The sequence below is a fragment of the Psittacula echo genome, assembly GCF_963264785.1.
Source record: "Psittacula echo genome assembly, chromosome: 6".
NCBI lineage: Eukaryota > Metazoa > Chordata > Aves > Psittaciformes > Psittacidae > Psittacula > Psittacula echo.
Genome location: NC_137743.1, coordinates 67,110,879 through 67,130,520, shown reverse-complemented (window position 1 = coordinate 67,130,520; position 19,642 = coordinate 67,110,879). Strand labels below are relative to the sequence as shown.

The following is a 19,642-nucleotide window of genomic DNA, read 5'->3' as shown; positions in this document are numbered from 1 at the left end:
CTGCTGTTATTCGACTGTACATTATTTATAACATCGCATTCTAAATCTTATACAAAGCTTATACAATAGTATCCATAACCCAGCTAAGCACATTTATACACTTTGTGGTTCTCTGGATGCAATTTTCATAGCACTTTCTTTTCTGCAGCACTGAGTATACAAGATCCCATCCACATAGCATGTCAGAATACTTCAGCTCCAACAGTTTTTATTGTACTCATGCTTCATTAGTATCAGGCAAAATATCCTGCAATCATGCAGAGCTGGTACAAAAATATGGCTGGACTGCTAACAAGGAAACCACAGCATGAACCACATTTCTAAGTGCTCACAAATTGTATGCAACCCATTACATCTCCCTTTATTTTTAAAAGCCTTTTTTGATGAGGCAATTGCTCTTCCTCATCTGTTGAGAACGTCTCTTGAGAATGTTACCTATTCGCATTTATGCTAATCAATGCAACTGGAAGAATAACCCACTTTAAGCTGGACTGTAGCTTAGAAAGCTCATGCCTTTTAGACCTTCTAGAGATAAAAAAGTTCAGGCTTCAGATTCTAGTGATCTCTCTCTAATGATGTGTCATTATCCCTTTTCCAGAGACCCAAATTCAACAAGTTACCATCTTTCATCCACTTTGCCGTTGCCCAACAGCCACATGAAACACTACCCCTCTACTTAACCAAGCCCTGGTCCTGGAAGCATTCCTCTTCCCCTGGACCAATGCTGATTCAGCTAGAGCAGGAAGAGGAGAATACACAAACCCAGTAATTTATCAAAGGGTACATTCTGGTTTAGACAGTGGTCAGTCCACAATGTACACCAGTACGTTCACATCACTGTCATCACTAGGCAATGCTAGTGCTGGTGCTTTGAAAGCTATTAGCAGCAGCCTCCTTTCATCTAAGCAAAAATGCAAAGTGTCACACCCCTGTTTCTGCTGCACTTTTTAAGTCACTTGGAGAATCTCCCTTAAAATGGCCAATGTGCACTTTGAGTACTCTATAAAACCAAGTATTAGTGTTTGGAGACTGCTCAGCTGCAACTTTTAGGGCTTCCTTTTTGAACTTAAGAACATGTTATTTTAGAAAATTCTTGATTTTCATTTGATCATTTATGCTCAGTAAGTCTGTATTGCAGAAGTTGGCCTGGAGTTAAGCACGTACTTTCCACTGGTTCTGTGGGGAACAGTGCTCTGAATTTTCACGGTATCTATTACTACCTTTTCGTGATCAACTTCAAAGCAGAAATAAACCTGCAGCACATCTCACTGCATGAATAAAACGCTAATGGCTTAAAGCCCCATCTCCTTTCAGGAACAACAAAAAAAAAGTTATTGGCAAGAAAGCAAGGACTGATGCTATCTGATTTGCAAAGGTGTTTAAAAAGAAAACAATGGCCTGTGGGCAGAGACCTTCATTAAAAGTTCTTTATCCTTTTCTACCCAAAAGGGAAGGGAAGCAAGGCACTGTTTTTGTAATCACATTTGATTAAACAATTAATTGTAGGCAATAATAGGACATTGGTGAAAGAGTACGTAATTTGAAGGCAATCATGGCTTCAGTCTTCCATTCCAAATTCTTGTTTCAGACTGAAAGACAAGCAGAAACATGAATTAGCTTGTAGCAAAACATTGTGTTAAAACTCTTTTGATGAATTACTGGAATTCTCGACAATAAATGCAGAGGAAGTTATCTTGAGATCCACCTGACAAACCGGGATGCGGAGAGCTCTCCTCTCCTGGTTTTAAGCTGCTTATCCCTCTTTAGAGCACAGTCGTGCCACTGACACAATAGCATAGTTACCTTTTCAAGTAGGCATGGACATTGTCATAGCCATGGTACTTGGCCAGATAGACCAGGACACCTGTAGCACATCGACCATCTCGCTGTCTGCAGAAGCTACAGTTGCAGATTCCACGACATGGTGGGCACCTCCATGTCTAGAGAGACAACAGACAGCATCCTTTTAGATGAACTGAAATGCCAGACACAATTCACACCTGCAACTTAAGAGGGCCCTGCTCTGCATCGAGTTCTGCGATGAACATCAGCACTGCAGAAGCAGTCTAAATTAGTGTAAGAGTGTAAATTCTACAGTCTATACAGGACTGACCTCTCCTTTGCCTGCCTTGCACATAACCACAGGAAGCATTCCACTCTGCTCAACTCCCACACCACTTCAACAGCCCACAACAGCAGCACTTTGTTCACAATACAGTTCCTTTCCATAAGGCTTTAAGCCGTAATGCATGACAAAAGAGAACACTACTCTGATGCTTCAAATACAAAAATATTTTGACAGCTGCTCTGCTCTCATAGATCACTCCTGCAAATAAACCTACAGAAGTAGTAACTAACGACAAGTTCTATGTAACACAAAGTTGCATGATTCAGTTTGAATTAAACCAGGACAGCATTATGTACTACACCACTGTAAATAGCTATCCTGCTAAAACTCTTTCACTGTAACCAATGCACCTCTCTGCTCAAGTTAAGCACAATAAAGCCAACATTCAGAATTGCCTTACTGGATCCAGCAACGCCGTTCTGACATCTTCCCCGTATCTATTGCGGAGGCATGGCCCACAGAACTGGCCCCGCACTCCTATGCAATCAGGGTTACGACAATTCGTCTTGGTGTCTATGGTTTTTTGGCGACACTGATGACAGGTGGATCCCTAGAACACAGGGAAAGTAGTTCAGGAAACAAGACATTTAAGATGGCTCTTTAGTTAGGTGAATAGAACATTTAACAAGCAATCTCTTCGGCAGCAAGCAGTGCCTATCCTAAAACAGAAAGCCATCTTGCAACTTTGAGCAAGACTGTTTTAACATTGCATCTTCACTGTCTGTAAATCACTTTCCTCAGCTGATATCACCTAAGTACTAAAACTGTTCCAGCATGAAAGCAAGCTAACTGTTCAAGCTTTGTAAAGGCCATTCTATACTTTCAGGAGAAGGTAAGTGACGACATTTCAAGATCTCAGACATACTTCTCCAAAAATCACACCCTTCCTTTCCATGAGAGGGAGTCTGTTCTATTTGATGCTAAACCACAAGCAGGGAGTAACAAGAAAATGGCTTCACAAAGTATGTATTTCACAAAGTTTGAGTATACTTACTGTGGCTCTATTATATACTTTCTCTCTTGCAGATCCACAAATATTATACAGCTCTTCCTCTGTTATCTCCTCAACTGGGCGCACAACATGTGGAAAAGCCATGGCACCACGGTGACCCCTCCTGGGAGTTCGGGTTTCATGCTGAACAGTGAAGACACAGTATTAGTTTCAGCAAAAATTCTACATAAACAAGGTGCGAATGTTCAAAGCAATGTCAAAGTCTCAAACATCCATCATATAGTTAAACAAGAGATAACAGATTCTTTGCAAAGATATATGATATGGACGCAGCTTTAGCACCTTCCTTGATCTGTCACCTTCAGGGTGCAGAAATGCTACTGGATCTTGCTTAATTCCTGCTGGAGTGCAAGAGTGATTTTTCAAGGATAAGGCAGGGTAAATGAAGAACACATACAACATTGTGTTTTCTGTACTTCTTCCCAGGGCATAGCTTACTCGTAATCTTGGTAAACTGTATGAATTGCTATTTTCTTGAAGCAATAGAAAACCACCTTCTCGATAAACCTGCAACAGGGGAACTAGAACCTCAACTTACCTCCAGGTATTCATCAGACATCTTTCTTCTTCTCACTAAGACGTATGGGTCATCATCTTCCTCCTCTTGTAAAAGAGTAGGAGGACCTTCAATCAGCGACCTGGATCTTGTCTGAGGCCGAGAACTTCGGTCTGGGTTCCTCCTCAAAGCACTTCTTGGCACTGAATGCCTTGGAAGTCGCTTTGACCCCTGCTAAAATTTAAAAGCCCCTAATGAAAAAGGCAAAAAACCAGGCAGCTCCTGTCCCTACTATCAATTCCATTCCCAACAGACATGCCTTCCTTCTGGCTTTCCCAAAGATGAAGTCTCCTGCCTGTTTCAGATCAGGACACACAAGGCAAAAACCACCCTAGGCAAATTCATCTTGGTCAATCTGCTAGCTGCAGAGAAATAGCCAAAAGCAAGTTTGTGTCCACACTGGTGCAAGACACAGTAATTCCCCCAAGCAGCAGCAGCAGAACCTGTGTCTATGAGAAGTTGTGACTTCTAATGTTGTTCCCATCTTCACATAGCTTACAGATAAATTAGCAGTGAAATTCCTTACACTGCCAACTTACAACCCCCTCCTTTAAGGACCTAGTTAGGCCAAATATAAGGTTTCTTTCAAGGCTTCAAACTCACCAAATACTCAGGCCTGAACTTCAGTCTGAGCTGCCCCCCTTTATCTGCAGCCTTTATATAAACACCTCTTTACATAGCACCTTGTTTAGTTTTATTGGCCTGTGGAGACACCTAACCTTTATGAATTAATCTGCTCTGCTTTAGAGAGTTGCAAATCAAAAGAAAATTGTGCAATGCGGATGCCTGTTTTAGGATGCAATAAAATTCTAAACTGGACTTTGATTTACGTGGCTTATTAAGTTTTTTATTTGAGAATCCTGTTCTGTAATGTCAGAATTTAGCTCAGAAATCGGAGGGCAAATATATTAAGTATATACTTACATGACTGACAGTTGGCAATGATTTTCTCCCACCAAAGATACCAGAAACATTTTGCAACTCAGCCATTAGTTTTGCAAGCTAACAAGAGAAAAAGGAAAAAAAAGCAGAGCCTTAAAACAGTGTTTATGTGCTATTACAGACTATTAGAATAGGCCCACTGGCTAGAAATACAGTTACTTATAGGAAAGGCAATCACTCTTAGTTTTATTTTCATGTCTTATTTATGTTCTAGTAACTAAATTCTCATTAGAGTTAATTTGAACCACCAAAGAGTCGTGTAAGTCAAGGGGAAAGGGGAGAAAAGGGGAGGACCCCAGGTAGACAGTGAGTACTTGCCATTGCTTTGTTTTCCTTTATGTTTAAAGCTCTTTTTTCTAAAAACATGGCACCGTTTTCTTCAGAGTCAGAGTCTGAATCTGGAGCAGTCATCAGCTTTTCAGCAAGAGGTTCCATGTCACCCTTCCTTCTTTCTGACCTTCGAGGTGGAAACTTCATGGCTACTTTTAAAGGAATCGGGCATTTCTGCCTTCTCTGAGCTATGTCACTTTCAGCATTTAAATCATTCTCCTCTGAATCCGATTCCAGTTTCTGTTAACAAACAGAAAAGAAGCATATAAATCCAAGTGAACTGCTCTGCAATTAAATACAGTCTAGCAATCTTTTGTTTGGGGCTAGTTAAGAGGCTATCTGGCCAAAGCTTAGATGTTTGAATCTCCAGTCTTAGCAGAGGTCAGGAGGAGATGGGACCGTGCAGATAAAAAACTCTCAGGGTGAGCCACACTACTGCAGTGGCACATCAGAAAAAGGAGCCTGGTTTCAGCTGCAGCAGTCTTAGCTGTCACTTTCAGGTCTAATAGCAAAGATAGTTTGTGTGTTAGTGTGAGAAAGAGAACTGCATTTAAAAGGTTTGATTTTGTAATACATTTGGCTGTAGAAAAGGCCACTATACAGTTCTCAGCAAAGGGTCAAACTCAAGTTTGTAAGCTATCAAGAACAGTCATCTTACAGTATCAATGATAGATACCAAGAGAAAACTTCATTCTAGAGCCAGTGAAATAATTATTAATAAAATCCTAGTATTCTCTTATCTTTGAATTCTGATACTTTGCTTTATAGTTTTGGAAAGAACCAAGGGTTCAGTGAAGACAAATTAGTTTCTTTACTGAAAAGCCCATTTTGCAACAGCCTTTGACTTTCAGGCTTCCATTCAATAAGAAAGCCTTATTCTGGTCATAGGTAAAAACAGGCTTCTTGCTTTATATTCATAGACCATCAGTTTCAAATGGCAATCCTTATTCACACAGGGTTTTTATTAAACCAGCTATGCAATTCTGGTTGCCCATTACGTGTGGTTATTGAGTCCTTTTTCTTACACATCTATTCCAGCTTTGTCTCCCACTTATCCTCTTTACAGTTGTGTCTTACTGAACTCTGTTCTTCTAACCAGACCTTACTCTTTTCTAGCCATTTCTCAGCAAGTTCTGAAGTTACTACGAAGTGACTATTTTATACCAAACATGCTACTAGTTCTGTTTTCTCTACAAAACACCAACTGTTGGTCTTTGTAATCAATAAAACTGCTCTTGCACTGATGTCAAGGAACAGTAGGAAGGCGGTTTCACCAGCTATCACTATTTCTCTACTGCTAAAGTAGTACAGCATTTCCTGTTACACTGTCAGAATGCAGGTCTGACTGCATGTCAACAGACAGAAATTTTTCTCAGGTTTTCTGGAGTCTGTGGGCTAGCATAACATTTCATATTGAGGAAACCAGAAATGTTGAGTTTAACAGAGTAATATCCAGCAAGGATAGTTGTAAGAGTTATTATAATTCAAAATCCATATGGCAGATTTTATTCAGAATTTACAAAGCTCAGGAACTTGGGGGCTTTTTATGGAGACAAAAAGAAAATGAAGCTATGGCTACTCAGACTGTACATTAAATAAATGTAATTAAATAAGACAATGCTGCTCTATGACAACATTTGACTTTCAAGCTGAAGCTGCCTTTATTTTTCAATTAAGAATATTAATAATTTAAAATTGCAAACTAAAAATCAACTGTCTTACCAATGCATCCTGAATCTCGTTTTCTGAAAAGCCACAGAACGATTCATCATCAGATGCTTCATGAAAAATCTTGGCCAGGTCTTCTCCAATATCTGACCTAAACTTGCATTTCTATGAAGAAAAAAACATCCTTTAACTTAAATTGTACAGAAAGTTATTCACATTTACAAGTGCAGTTTAAGCAAACAACTTTTTTTAAATTAAGGGGTTTCAGAACCACAGCTGCAAATTATAGAATGGTTTGGGTTTGAAAGGACATTGAGATCATCTAGTTCCAACCCCCCTGCAATGGCCAGGAACACCTTCCACTAAACCATGTCACCCAAGACTCCCTTCGACCTGGCCTTGAACACCCCCAGGGATGGAGCATCCACAACTTCCTTGGGCAACCCATTTCAGTGCCTCATCACCCTCAGGCATGTCAGGTTAGGTGACATTCCAAAACGCTAGAATAAATAGCTAATCTGTTTCCAACACTTACCACATAGAAGCAAAAATTAAGAGTGAAATGAAATTACAGCATATAGCATAGATTTGTAACTACTTTACAAAAACATATGCAGAGCAAACTGTTCTAATCATGAACAAAACATTTACTAGCTTTACCAGCTTTACATGTTTGCAAGCTTTACTAGCACTGCACATTCAACTCTATTTGTTCTGGTACTGTACTTACCGTGTTTGCAAAATTATCAGAACCAAAACTGTCACAACTGTCATCGGATGATGAGGATGTTTCCATGGGGATCAGTTTTGTATTTCGGAATGCTGTGAAGTTTTTCCTTCCTGAACAACGTCGGCGCTGCAAAAGGACAATGGGAACACCATTATTAAAAGAGACCTACTTCAGCACGCTAGATCCTTAAATTGAAGTTTAGGAGGTTTGAACATTTTAAGATGTTTAACAGTCCCGAATACAAGTCAACAGTATTATCATCAGCTCTGAAATAATTCCCAGAATTAGAAATGGGAATAGTTTCTACCCTGACACGCTTATGCTCATTGTTATAGATGAGTTCCGTTCAGTGTTTAGAAATAACTTTTTTTAAACAATATACACAAAAATCATACCCTTCCCCACTCACTATAGACAATGCTAGGAAAAAATACAAGTACCCAAGCAGTACCTAGCAATCTGCTTTGACTTACTAATTACTTTTAGCTTAAATCAAACACTAAATACACTGCAGCCCTTAAGGATCCTATCCACAGGACAGAGGAACTTTGAAACAACTCTCTAGACATGACAGCTTGCTGTTTTGTTAATTTTAATACCACTTTGAAATACATTTTTGATGGTCTTCAGGTTTTCATTTCACAGGGACGCAAAGGAAGACTGCTGCACACACAGTTAGATGCTGCCCAAGTCGAGCGCTCTCACCAGTACCAGAACACCGGCTCCGCCGATCGTGCCAAGTACTTTATAAACAGGGTTTAAGCAGCAACTAGCCAGGGCAATTTGAAGGTCTCCGACCTCTCCCCAGCACCATTCAGCTCACTGCTTGTCGCTGGAGGAGCACCGCAGACCCCTGGCTGGGCCTTGCCCACGCTTCAGTTTTACTGGTGCTGACGGGAAATGAAAACTGCTCGGCGCGGCCCGGATGCGGCCCAGGCACAAAAGGGGCCGCTTTTGACGTCGCTTGAGGGAGCGCTCAGCCGGAGAAACCCCCCCGGCCGAGGGGCCTCCAGCAGCACGGGGCCGCCCAGCACTGTGAGGCCCAGCCCAGGAGACCCAGTATCGCCCCAGCACTCAAACACGCCCTTTCCCTGGCCGGGGCGAGGGCAGCTCTCCCCGCCTCCCTCCCCTGCTAAGATGGTGCCGTCCTGTTCCCTCACACACACACCTCGCGGCTCCCCCAGCCTTGGGGTACCGTTCTCCTTCCCACTCGCAGCGGGCCCCGCCCGCCGCCGCCCAACGGCCGCCCTCACACCCCAGCCGTAGCGGGGCAGCGGCGAAGCGGGTGCGCCCAGTGAGGCTGCTGCCGGGCCGCGCGTACCCCCCTACACACCTTCCCGCCCAGCGCAACAGTGCCCCAAGTCCCAGCCATACAGAGGAACACACAGCATAGCGGCGGGGCAGGAGGCTGCCGGGCTGCATGGCGAGGCTGCTCCCACCTCATCCCCCACCCTGGAGTGCCCAGCGAGGACCAGCCCAAAGATTCGCCTCATCCGACCCCTACGGCTTCCCCACAGCCCGGCTTGTCCCGGCTATGAGACACCCCCCCACCCCCCGTAGGGCCGCCGGGAGAGCGCGGCCGCAAGGGACGCAGCCCCGCCGGCAGCAGCGGTCCGCAGCCGTACTGCGAGCCCGGAGGGCAGCACCCCGCCGCGGGGCAGCGCTCACCTGCGTGCGCGGCAGACCCATGCTGGCGGCTGCTGGGCGACCACCGGAAACTGAAGGTTCGCGCCAAAGCGACTGGGACTGTGGGAGGCGGGGCTCGGAGGCGTTTTTCCCGCGTTGGCGCCCGCGTCCTGGCAGATGCAGCTGACACCCCCCTTGTGATCTGGCTCCCGGCGTGCTCACTCCTCGCCCGCCGCCCACCTCTGTTGAGGACTCCATCAGCTCTCCGTGGGAGGCCCCGGTGGAGCTAGCGTGGGGGGCACGTTTTCTTTTTTTTACTCGCGGTGCGGGGTTTGTGGAGCTGCAAGGGCCTGGCCTGTGGCGCGAAAAGCTCCCGGTCGGAACGCCGCGGTAGCCAGAGGGGCGGGGCGCGGGGGACAAGGACCGCCCCGTGCCGGGGGTGGGGTTGGATGAGGGGTCAGGGTGCCCACGTTGTCTGCAGCGCTCGCGGTTTTGAAAGCAATTTAATTTTATACGGCAAACCTGGGTTTGCTTCCACCGCTCTGAAGTAAACCCCAAAGCCCGCCAGTTTTCAGGGTCAGAGCAGGTATCTCCATGCAGGAAAGGCCTGTGTCCTGGGCAGCCCCCGCATCCCCTGGGCACCGGGGGCCTGTGGAGTGAGGCCCTGCAAAGCGGGTCTGCAGTGGGTTAAGAAAAAGACACTCAGCAACGCACTCGCTTCGCTGTGCTCCCGCAGTAAAGGCAGTGCCGGTTGCCAGTGCAGCAGTAGCACAGCGCAGCGTTGGGAGTGGGACCTTGGGTGATGCCTGTTACCTCTGCTCCCATGGGAGTACAGCGGTACAGCAGGGGTTGGGTTTACAAAGACGTTGGCTCTGCAAATAAAATATTACTTGAAGACAGGCCAGAAGAAAATAGATCATCAATCATTGTAAACTATTTTATGTAGTGTTTGTAATATAGCAGTAAATCAGATATAGCTGTTAAACACAGCAAAATAACTCCTGCACCACCAGTATTTGACAGCAGTAGTAATAGGAGAAGCCTTGAGGAAGCTATACGGGATTTGCGGCCCTGGTGTTTGCTATAATCCCCTGCTTATTCTGTGGTTTCAGCAGGGCTCAATACCAGTGCAACTGTAGCTGCTCAGCATTTCCAGGTGCCTTCTGATGGTGGGAGGAAAGGAGGCCCCATGCACGTGCAGCCCTCACACAAACCTGCGCCGCTGTAAAGCAAACCACAAATTGTCTCTAAGCCAAAGCCTGCAAATCGGCTACAGCACAATAGAGTACAAGAGCCCTCGTGGAGGTTTCCTGTTTTCTGTGGGCATTATTCTTCCTGTGCATGCTGCAATCTGTCGTATAAAAAAATCTCCATTTTAAATAAGCCTGTAATTACATACTTACCTGCACCGTTGGCTTCTCAGCACACACACAAAAGCAGATGAACTAAACCCAGTTCTCCAGAGACCAGACCACACTCAATTCCTCTAAATCCACATTAGTGGAGGATTGCCACCCAGATGGTTTCCAAACAAGACAGCTCAGATGGGAAGGAGAGGTGTTTCTTGAACTTTGATGTAGTTTTACTTCTTTTAGAAAAAAAATAATAAATCTACAAATACATTTTACTTACATGGAAGAAAGGATCCAGTTTTTCAACAGTAACAGCACTTAACATCTTGAATGATGATTATCAGGATTTTACAAGAAAATGGGCAGACCTTCACAGCTTTTAATGAGCATCATATGAAATGTTACGTAATATTGATGGGGCCAGCTGAAGCCATACTTCAGACTGCAGTTAATTTGCCATTTAATGCTTAATGGAAACAGCATTCTTCAAACAACATATGTAGTCAGATGGCTTTAAAATTAATAGGCCAGAGCAGGGACTTTTTGTGGACGCCGGACAGAACATTTTGTGACCAGTATTTTCAGCTTTTTTAAAAAAAAAAAAATTGTGAAAAAGGATTAATTTATTGAAAATTGTGTATGTCAGCTCATATATTTTACAGAGGATTGGGGAGAAGGGGGCAGGAAAGAGAGAAAAGAAATGGGAAGTATGTGAAGGGCAGGGGCTTACCTTCCCATGGTGCAGTGCAGGGTACCAGAAAACAGAGATCTGTAACTCAGGAGATGGGTGTTGTGAACTGAACCCCAATCTTTTCCACTGTTTTAATTTCCCATGTTTTCTCCATGCTCTTCACACCCCTGTTCTACTACGCAGGGCCCAGATGCCCTCAGTAGATGGGCAGAACAAATTTATCAACTGACTGTACCATGACAGAAAAAGTTTCTTAATGTTTGTTGAGACATAGGCAGCACCACTGTCCTACATCCAGCTATTTATTTATTTATTTTTAGCTGAGGACATGCAGAGCTGAATCCAGGTGAGCACTGCATTTTCAGATACATTTAACTCAAGCTAACATGAGTGGAAGAAAACATCTCTGCCCATTTGATCTCCTGGTCCGGGTCCTGCATTGCCTGTCCAGTGTTACCAGCCTGTCCGTCTCCCTGCTGCCCAGCTGCGGAGCGAGCTCACTCCTCATATGTCAGCAAAGATTATCTCCAGTATATCGGAATCAGAAGTTTCCAAAAAGATTACCTACAGTATATAGGAATCAGAAGTTTCCAAAAAAACAGCCTCTTAAATTCTCATCTGTCCTTGAAATGAGTTGTCAGTACATGGTAGTGGCCCTTGGAAGACCTGCTGAGGGAATCTGCTGAAATTAAAGAGGGCCGTGTAGTAGATTGAACATGCAATGCTTTCTCCATCCATCTGGGGTAATCAAACTTGTTTACATATTGGGAGCTTCAAGCAGTAGCAAGAACATGGACCTCCAACAACAATAGCTCCATTGTCACAAACAGTAAATGCGACCTTTAGTCTGCTGGGATGAAGGACAAGCACTGTCTTCCATGTCACCCTGTAGATTTCCGCTGTTGGCATTGCAACACGGCTTTTCTCTCTGGAGACAGGACTCCTGCTGGCTCTCCTACACACTTCCTGTCTTAACTATGGACAACATATTTTATGCTCCAGTTTCCCTTCACTTCCCCCCCCCCCCCCCCCCCCGACTGGGCCAGTATATTTCTACCTACCTAAAATAGCATGTGCATACATTAATTAATGTTTGTGTGAGGCTCATAATTATTGTGATGGGACTTGCACAGTGACACAGATTTATAGATGCAAGTATTTCAGAGGAAAGGGAGAGTTTGGATTCTCATGACCCCAGAGTACCTGTAGCACAATGCAGTAACACATATCTAAGCTCCATAGAAAAGAGTAAGATTGCAGCCACTAATGACAGTAATTAAAAATTTCTGTAAGAGCTGTCCAATCACCTCTTCATCTGAGCAAATTATAGTGTTATTGAAACCGTCAGTGCAATAAAATGAAGCTAAAAACATTTCGCATTAAAATAATCAGACATTGATTTATGATGTAAATTGTAAATCGGTAACCTATAACACACATTAATTGTTTTTCTCTCTTGAAAGGTGTGTTGCTGTAAAAGATCTGATCAAGCACGTGTATTTGTTCGTATGTCGGCCTCCAGTGGCTAGCCTTACAGTATGAGACATAATAAAGTGTATGATCAGGTAACCTGTTATTGATTGCAACCCAGAAAGGACACTTACCTTGTAGAGAAGCATGAGGATGGCCACTTTTTGAGATTTCATTATAGTCAGACCTCTATATGTTTGCTAGACAGGAATTTTTATGAAGTACTATTTTACTGTTAATACTTCGACATAGTGCTCTGATAAGCTGAACCAGAATTTGTAAAATAAATGTAAGTTTTAAGTTTTTAGCATTTATAATCAGTTTATAGCCGAGGCCAATTGTACCAGTTCCACAAAATGCCTCCACAATGCAATTAGTATGCTTTTTTGCTTTTTTTCTCTTTCCATGGAAAAATAGATTCTCTCCTTCTAATTTAACAGGTTTGTATCTCCTTGTGCTTTTCTGAATGTTCCTTGTTAGTAAAGGCTGATGCAAATTCATCCTGCATGTTGAATCAAAGGTGGTCATGTCCAATCCTATTTGATACCGTGTTTCTTTGACACAAACTGGTGGGACCTTAAAAACGAAAAGAATAAGAGAAGGAAAACCAAAGGGATAAATACAGTCCAGGGAGACAAAAAGTGCAGTTGACAAATTCCTGTAGAAAACTATATGCATCAGTGCACTAAGAGAATGGATGAAATGTGGTCAGTTTTTGTAGAAAGCTTAACGATTATTCCAAATAGACATCATAGCAGATCATTCAGAGCCCAGAGCATTGTGATGCATGTTATGGAAGTGTAATTTTAATGCTCATTTGAGTATTCTGTGGCCATTTCACAAAATACATAGCAAAAACTGTTGATCAAAAGTAGCTGTTGTTGATATGCAATAGCCACTTTTAAAAGCCTGAGATCCCAGCCCTTTCACTCTTGGGCTTTGATTTGTATTTCCCTTTGAAAACACAAAAATAGATTAAGTCACATCATAAAGAAATTGCTTTGAAAATGTTCTGCAAATGCATAGCTGTAGGAAACAGGAGGCTATCAGAAAATAATCAAGAATGCTTACTGCAGTCTGGTTTTTTGCCCTTTATATAAGCTTTGCCACTGCCAGTGTGTGAATGTTATTTGCATTGTCTCCAACAGCCTTCAGCTAGGTGTGGTTGGTGGGAGAGGACAGGAGCAAGAGGAAAGGCTTGATCAGGGGACTGGAGCACCTCCTGTATGAAGACAGGCTGAGAAAGTTGGGGCTGTTCAGCCTGGAGAAGAGAAGGCTGCGTGGAGACCTCATAGCAGCCTTCCAGTATCTGAAGGGGGCCTACAAGGATGCTGGGGAGGGACTATTCATCAGGGACCGTAGTGACAGGACAAGGGGTAACGGGTTCAAACTTAAACAGGGGAAGTTTAGATTGGATCTAAGGAAGAAATTCTTTACTGAGAGGGTGGTGAGGCACTGGAATGGGTTGCCCAGGGAGGTTGTGAATGCTCCGTCCTTGGCAGTGTTCAAGGCCGGGTTGGATGAGGCCTTGGGTGACATGGTTTAGTGTGGGGTGTCCCTGCCCATGGCAGGGGGGTTGGAACTAGATGATCTTAAGGTCCTTTCCAACCCTAACTATTCTATGATTCTATGATTCTATTCTCTTGCAGCGACCTCTCTCTATCAGCACGAGGGAGGAAGCAGCGTGACCGGTAGAAAGCCTAAGGGCTCACTACTGCCTGCTGTGGGGGTCACAGCACACCTTAAGGTTTCAGGCCCTTCCTGTGTTTTTCACAGCATGAGAGAAATGCCCTTCCTCTGCTGCAGGGAGACCCCACCTTTCTTGCTAAGGCAGGAAAATAAACATACATGTTGAGCCCCAGGTATATTAAGCCACTTCATCCTACATTGCACAGTGTTTATGTCTGTAGTGTCGGCAGCTGCAAAACCACCTCCTGGAGAGGTACCAACCCTTGGGGCAGGCAAGAGGCTGGGGCAGAAGTGGTGGGAAATGGAAGTGTTGCTGGGGTGGGACCTGCAGAGAGCAGCTGCATGCTTTCAACCACTCTGGGCTGCTGCCACCTCCCAGCACTGTTCCTCTGTCCTCTGAGATGGTCATCTCAAATGCCCTGTATTTATATATACTCAAACATGATCTTGGCAGATACTAATTAGTGTTAGTGCCATAATAGACTTCTCCTCCACAACCTCTAACTTTTTGCAACAAACTGGCTTGAACTGCTAAGCTTTGACACTTCATTAGATAAGAATATTATGTAAAACCCCTTCTATGGTAGACATAGATACAGAAAATAATTGTGTCATGTAATTTTCAGAGGTAGCACAGCTATTTTAGTGCATTTTAGTGACACGAGATGTCAGGAGGTCTCTTCGTTTGGGGTTTTTCCACAAAAGTAACTGCCTGTCTTCCCCAGCCTAAAGTAATAATAATAATAATAGGTCAAAGTGCATTCTCTAGCACAATATAAAAAAAATAAGAAAAGCAAGTTCTTATCTTTGATAAGAATATCTTTGTCCAGTATTCTTGGCAGCAAGTTCATAGAAAAGTCTTCAGACACTTGGGGTTTGGTCTCAGCTGGAGAGGAGGACAGTAGTAAGGGATGCCCAGGGCAGGGGTTGTTGCTGTGAGTGAGGAGGGAGGGGAGAACCAGAGGGTTTGAGCAACTTCTGCTCCTTAAATCAGCTCAGCAGGTTGCCAGATCATGGTCAGCATATGGGGTTTTGTGCCCACAGACGGTGGCATTACTGTCAGACATGGCCAACTGCTAGAAAATAATCAGGGGGAGCAGGTTAGAAAGAGCAAAGCTGCTGCAGCAGCAAATACTTTCTTTAAAAAGTAAACAGTGCCCCAAAACACCATTCCTGTTTCACAGTGATGCCAGTGAGAAAGGAGGTTCTCACAGTGTCTTAGCTCACTCATGGCAGTGCTGGGGGCAGACATGAATGGGCACTCTCCCCTTTCAGCTGAACAGGAATTGGGTTTGCTTTCTCCACCATTTCATAGAAATAATCAACCAGCAGCAATGACCTGTGTGAATCTCAGCCGTGAAAACTGTAATTCCTGCGAGCATGGCAGTGTTTCATCTGCAGGCATGGAATCACTGAGATCAGGTGTAGATGAGGAGGCAGAGGGGCCACCGGCATCCACCCCATTACAGGCAGGTCTGCAGCACTGTCTGGCCGGGTCCCACAGTCATTCCATCCCACCCAGTCAGTACGACCACATTCCCCCCAGCTCACCGAGGCAGCAGCGACAGGCTGGAACCTGGCAGGCATTCCTCAGTGAAAAGGGGTCAGACAGCCATCCCATCTCCCATCTCTGACCATTGCTTCTGTTTGTTTCCCTGGGAAGTGCAGCACAGTACAGGCATAACATTCCAGCATGTCCTTTGAAATCAATATGAGGCCAAAGCAACAACCAGAAATGTTGCAAGAGAGAGAGATTACAGTCCTGTCCAAATCAAACACTGAGCTGGATGAAATTCCTGGCCAGGCCATAAAAAGCAGCCTCTGCAGCTCTGCTGCCCTAGGATGGATTGACAATCTACTCATGTCCCATGGGGTTAGGGTGAGGAACAGCCTGGGGTTGTTCATGATTTTAGGGCCCCTTGGATTCTCCAGTGGGCTGTCACCGCTGCAACAGTCATTCTTCTGTGCAAAGGCTGCATGGGAAAAGGAAACGGTTGTGTGAGGGGTTGAGCTGGGAGATGGATTATTCATGCACACATCTCTAATTCCTCTCGTTTATTCCCCATACAACAGGCGTTTGTATAGACCCATATGAGCTGAGCTCCAGATAAAGCCGACTCATTAGCTGGAGTGGCTGAAATAGCTCTGCATCACTCCAAGCATTTGTTATAGGTGCTGGCAACTGACTGGATCAATGCCCCTCTCCCCCAGCACATCTAGTTTTAAGCTGCCTTGACCAGCCTTGCAAATCTCCTACCAAAGTAGCTCTTTGCCTTGTCAGACCAGCTCCATGAGCCTCCAGTAGACCTGGCCTCCCAAACTGAGTCCCATGTTCCCATGTCCCATTTATTAACCTGCCAAATCCACCTGGCCTTTTTAAGGTCCCCTTTGACCCAGGGGATCAATGAAAAAATTGAGCCCCCGAGCCCTTAGGGGCCACCTCTCCCAGGGCTCTGTAGTCTTCTTAATGATTCCCAGGCTATTGCTGTCTATGTCACTAGCACCCACACGGGCCACTAGAAACGGGTAACAGTCAGTGGGACCTAGTAAACCAGGCAGCCTCTCAGCAATATCCCTGATCTGAGCCCCTGGTAGGCAACACACCTCTCCTGAGACTGGGTCAGGCTGACAGATGGGTGCCTCTGTGCCCTTCAAAGTAGAGTCCCCTACTACTGTGACCCACCGTTTTCTCCTGGTGGCACTAGGAGTGATCCTCATTACTCGTGCATCATCCAGTTGTTTGGGTGGTACAGCGTGTGTGTCCTCGTTAGCCCCCTGCAGAACTGTAAAGAGGCTCTGGGTGAGGACTGGATTTTGGAGGAAGCCCCTTGCTTTTAATTGTCCTCTCCCTCCTTTTTTTTGTTGGTATTTTTTGTTACTAGTTCCCAGCTTCCTGCATTAACACCCTCCTCCTTTTCTGTATGCGCTGTGGTGGACTCTCGTGGCCCCTGCAGTTTGGGCCTGGAGCAAGCAGTCCAGCTCCCCCTCAGCCTCCCTGACATCTTTCAGCCTACTGACAGTGTCCCGAGGCTCAGCCCCATTGCGCACCCTCGCCTCAAGAGACCAGTGCAGGCACCTTCTGCGCCCCAAGCTCTGCGCTGCAGCCTCCCCTCTCATCGGCTCTGCCGCCTGCCGACGCCGCCACCGCCGAAGCGGCCAGAACAGAGCTCCCAGACCGCGCTCTGGCTCCCTGGGTCGGGTTTTCCCCGCTCAAGGCGGTGCCGTCCCTCCTGGCACCGCCCCCTGCGCGCTGTCAGCAGGGCCCTTCAAAAGCCCTTCAAAACTTGCAGCTTCTGTCTAGGATCCGCACAGGCCCAACTGCGAAACAAGACCTCACTTCTGAGATGCGTATCCAAACCTCAGTAACACAAGCTCGTTTCTAGCAAGTGCTCTCAGGTGTGTCTCCTATCAGCTGGTACCCTCCAGCCCATTTTGGTCACGGCAAGAAATGGTACGGAAGGATTCCCAACCTAGGCAAAATATCAGTCTCCCATGAAGTTGTGACAGAGAAACCTCCAGTGCTTGCTTGTCTCCATGTACCCCAAATTAGTTGTCAGGTTCAGTACACCAGGGCCACAAGCTGGGTTAGCTCTCAACCGGTTTGAAGCCACAAGAAAGCATCAAGTTTTTGTTATCACAGAGCTTCACGTGCAGCCCCATTCACCGCGAGGTAAAGCGTATTACTATTTTTTTGCTCTTACCTGTTGTCAGAGGAAAAGGTACTTAAATGACAGAGATAGTTCCTGACACCTGGTATCCACTGTGTCATGCTCCACTGGTTTCTGTCGACCTTGTCCTGAATTAATGAAATGGGAATCCCAGTTCACTCTGGTAGGTACTGGGAAACTCACCATGGGGCTCAGCCCTCACTGGGGCTGGTGGGAATCAGAGGGAGCAGAGCTCCATGTGCACCCAGGAGCGTCCTTTGTGTAGAGCAAGGAATTTGTGTCCCTTAGAACATCCAGTGCTGGGGCTGTGGTGATGGGGGTAACTGAGGGGTTGATGCACCAGCATCGCTCACCACTGTTGCCAACAAGCACCGCTTGGTGGGGATGGTATGTAGCACCTTGTTCAAAGGCATCTCTAATTTACAGTTTCTTGGCTTTCGGTGGGTACCATGTGTTGCTTTGGGTTCAGCTTCCTTTATCTGTTTCTTCTTTTTTTTTCTGCTTCTTGTATCTTAGGAAACCCTAACTTTTTTATTTTTCCCCTACACTTTTTATTTTTCCCTTTTTAATTGTGTGAAATCAACTTGGAGTGAAAAGGCCACAAAGAAACTTCTTGACGCTGAGTGAGTCTACAGCTGTGTCTTTGTTCTCAGTGGAGCTAAAGACCACATTAATCAGAAACTTTGCTGACCTTGTCTTTACTACCTGAAGACTGAAAGACAAAAGCGACACAGTCTGGCCACATTTAAAAATTCAATTAAAAAATGCCTGCTGCCGAGGGATAAACATTACGGTAGGCCTCAGTGGAGTTAGATGTAACTGTGATAAAGGCAATGCCTTTTTCTCCCTCTGTTTTCACTTTTTCCCCCCAAAGGAAATAAAGCCTAGCACCTGTTTCTCCTTCTGGTTATGACAACTGTGTATATGACAAAGTGTGCTGAGTGGTGTCGCGTAGCTGGTGTTGGGGCTTTTAGTAAAGAGCAAGGCGAGAAATTCCTGAGAGGGGATGGCAAGCTGGAAGTCCAGAAGAGAAGCTACTGGAGTGGACCTGAACAGGAATAACCCTTTGTTACCGTATTTTCACAGTACACTGATCTGATAACATACCACCTCTTCTTATAGCCCTGGCAGAAGCAGACTTAACAAGGGTGAGGAGACCCCACTTGGAGCCTGACTCACCTTCTGGAGATGTAAGCGAGGTGAAGGGAGATGGAGCAGCACAACTCCTTCCCTAAGGATGAAATGGAGAGCCTTTCATTACGGCACCCAGCTGTGCCTTACTGATTTTTATTATTGACATGTTAAGCAAAACAGTGGATACCCAGTCACCTGAGAGTGAGCAGCCAAACAGAGGGGACAAAATCAAGTGAAATCCCTTGTCGCTGACTTGTGACAGGAGGAGAGGCAGGCATCTCTCCCCTTCTGCTGGCAGCACTGGGCCACACTGGCCAGCTAGGAAGGTGGTGTCCTGGCTTCAATGTGACAAATTAAATAGGGTGTATCTTCTCTAGGTTGAACATTCAGTTAAACAAAGGGGCAAATTCCTTCCTTAGAACGTCCTCCGGCCCCGCCAGCCCCCCCGGGGCCTCTCCTTCCCTGGCTTGCCAGCAGTCTGCCTGTTGGACTTCTTTGCATGCTGCACCTTTATCCACCCTCCCTCGCTGATTCTGCTCTCCCCTTCGCCCCTCCTGGGCTCGCTTTCATCCTGTGGGGGCATGCCTGGGATGGCCTTGGGCTGGGGAGAGCTGCGGGAGTACCTCCGCTGCTGGGAGGACTGGGG

General features: G+C 45.4%; 1 protein-coding gene across 1 annotated transcript; it reads right to left on the bottom strand.

Moving 5' to 3' along the window:
• Positions 1-1,558: 1,558 nt before the first annotated feature.
• On the bottom strand, positions 1,559-9,250 carry CDCA7 (cell division cycle associated 7; the record flags this gene model as incomplete). Its single annotated transcript, XM_080622037.1, is given in 12 exon segments — positions 1,559-1,589; positions 1,804-1,940; positions 2,529-2,678; positions 3,123-3,263; positions 3,679-3,867; positions 4,621-4,698; positions 4,957-5,208; positions 6,691-6,801; positions 7,367-7,492; positions 9,035-9,081; positions 9,084-9,115; positions 9,117-9,250. Coding segments are annotated over 12 exon segments (1,428 nt in total).
• Between the last annotated feature and the right edge of the window lie 10,392 nt (positions 9,251-19,642).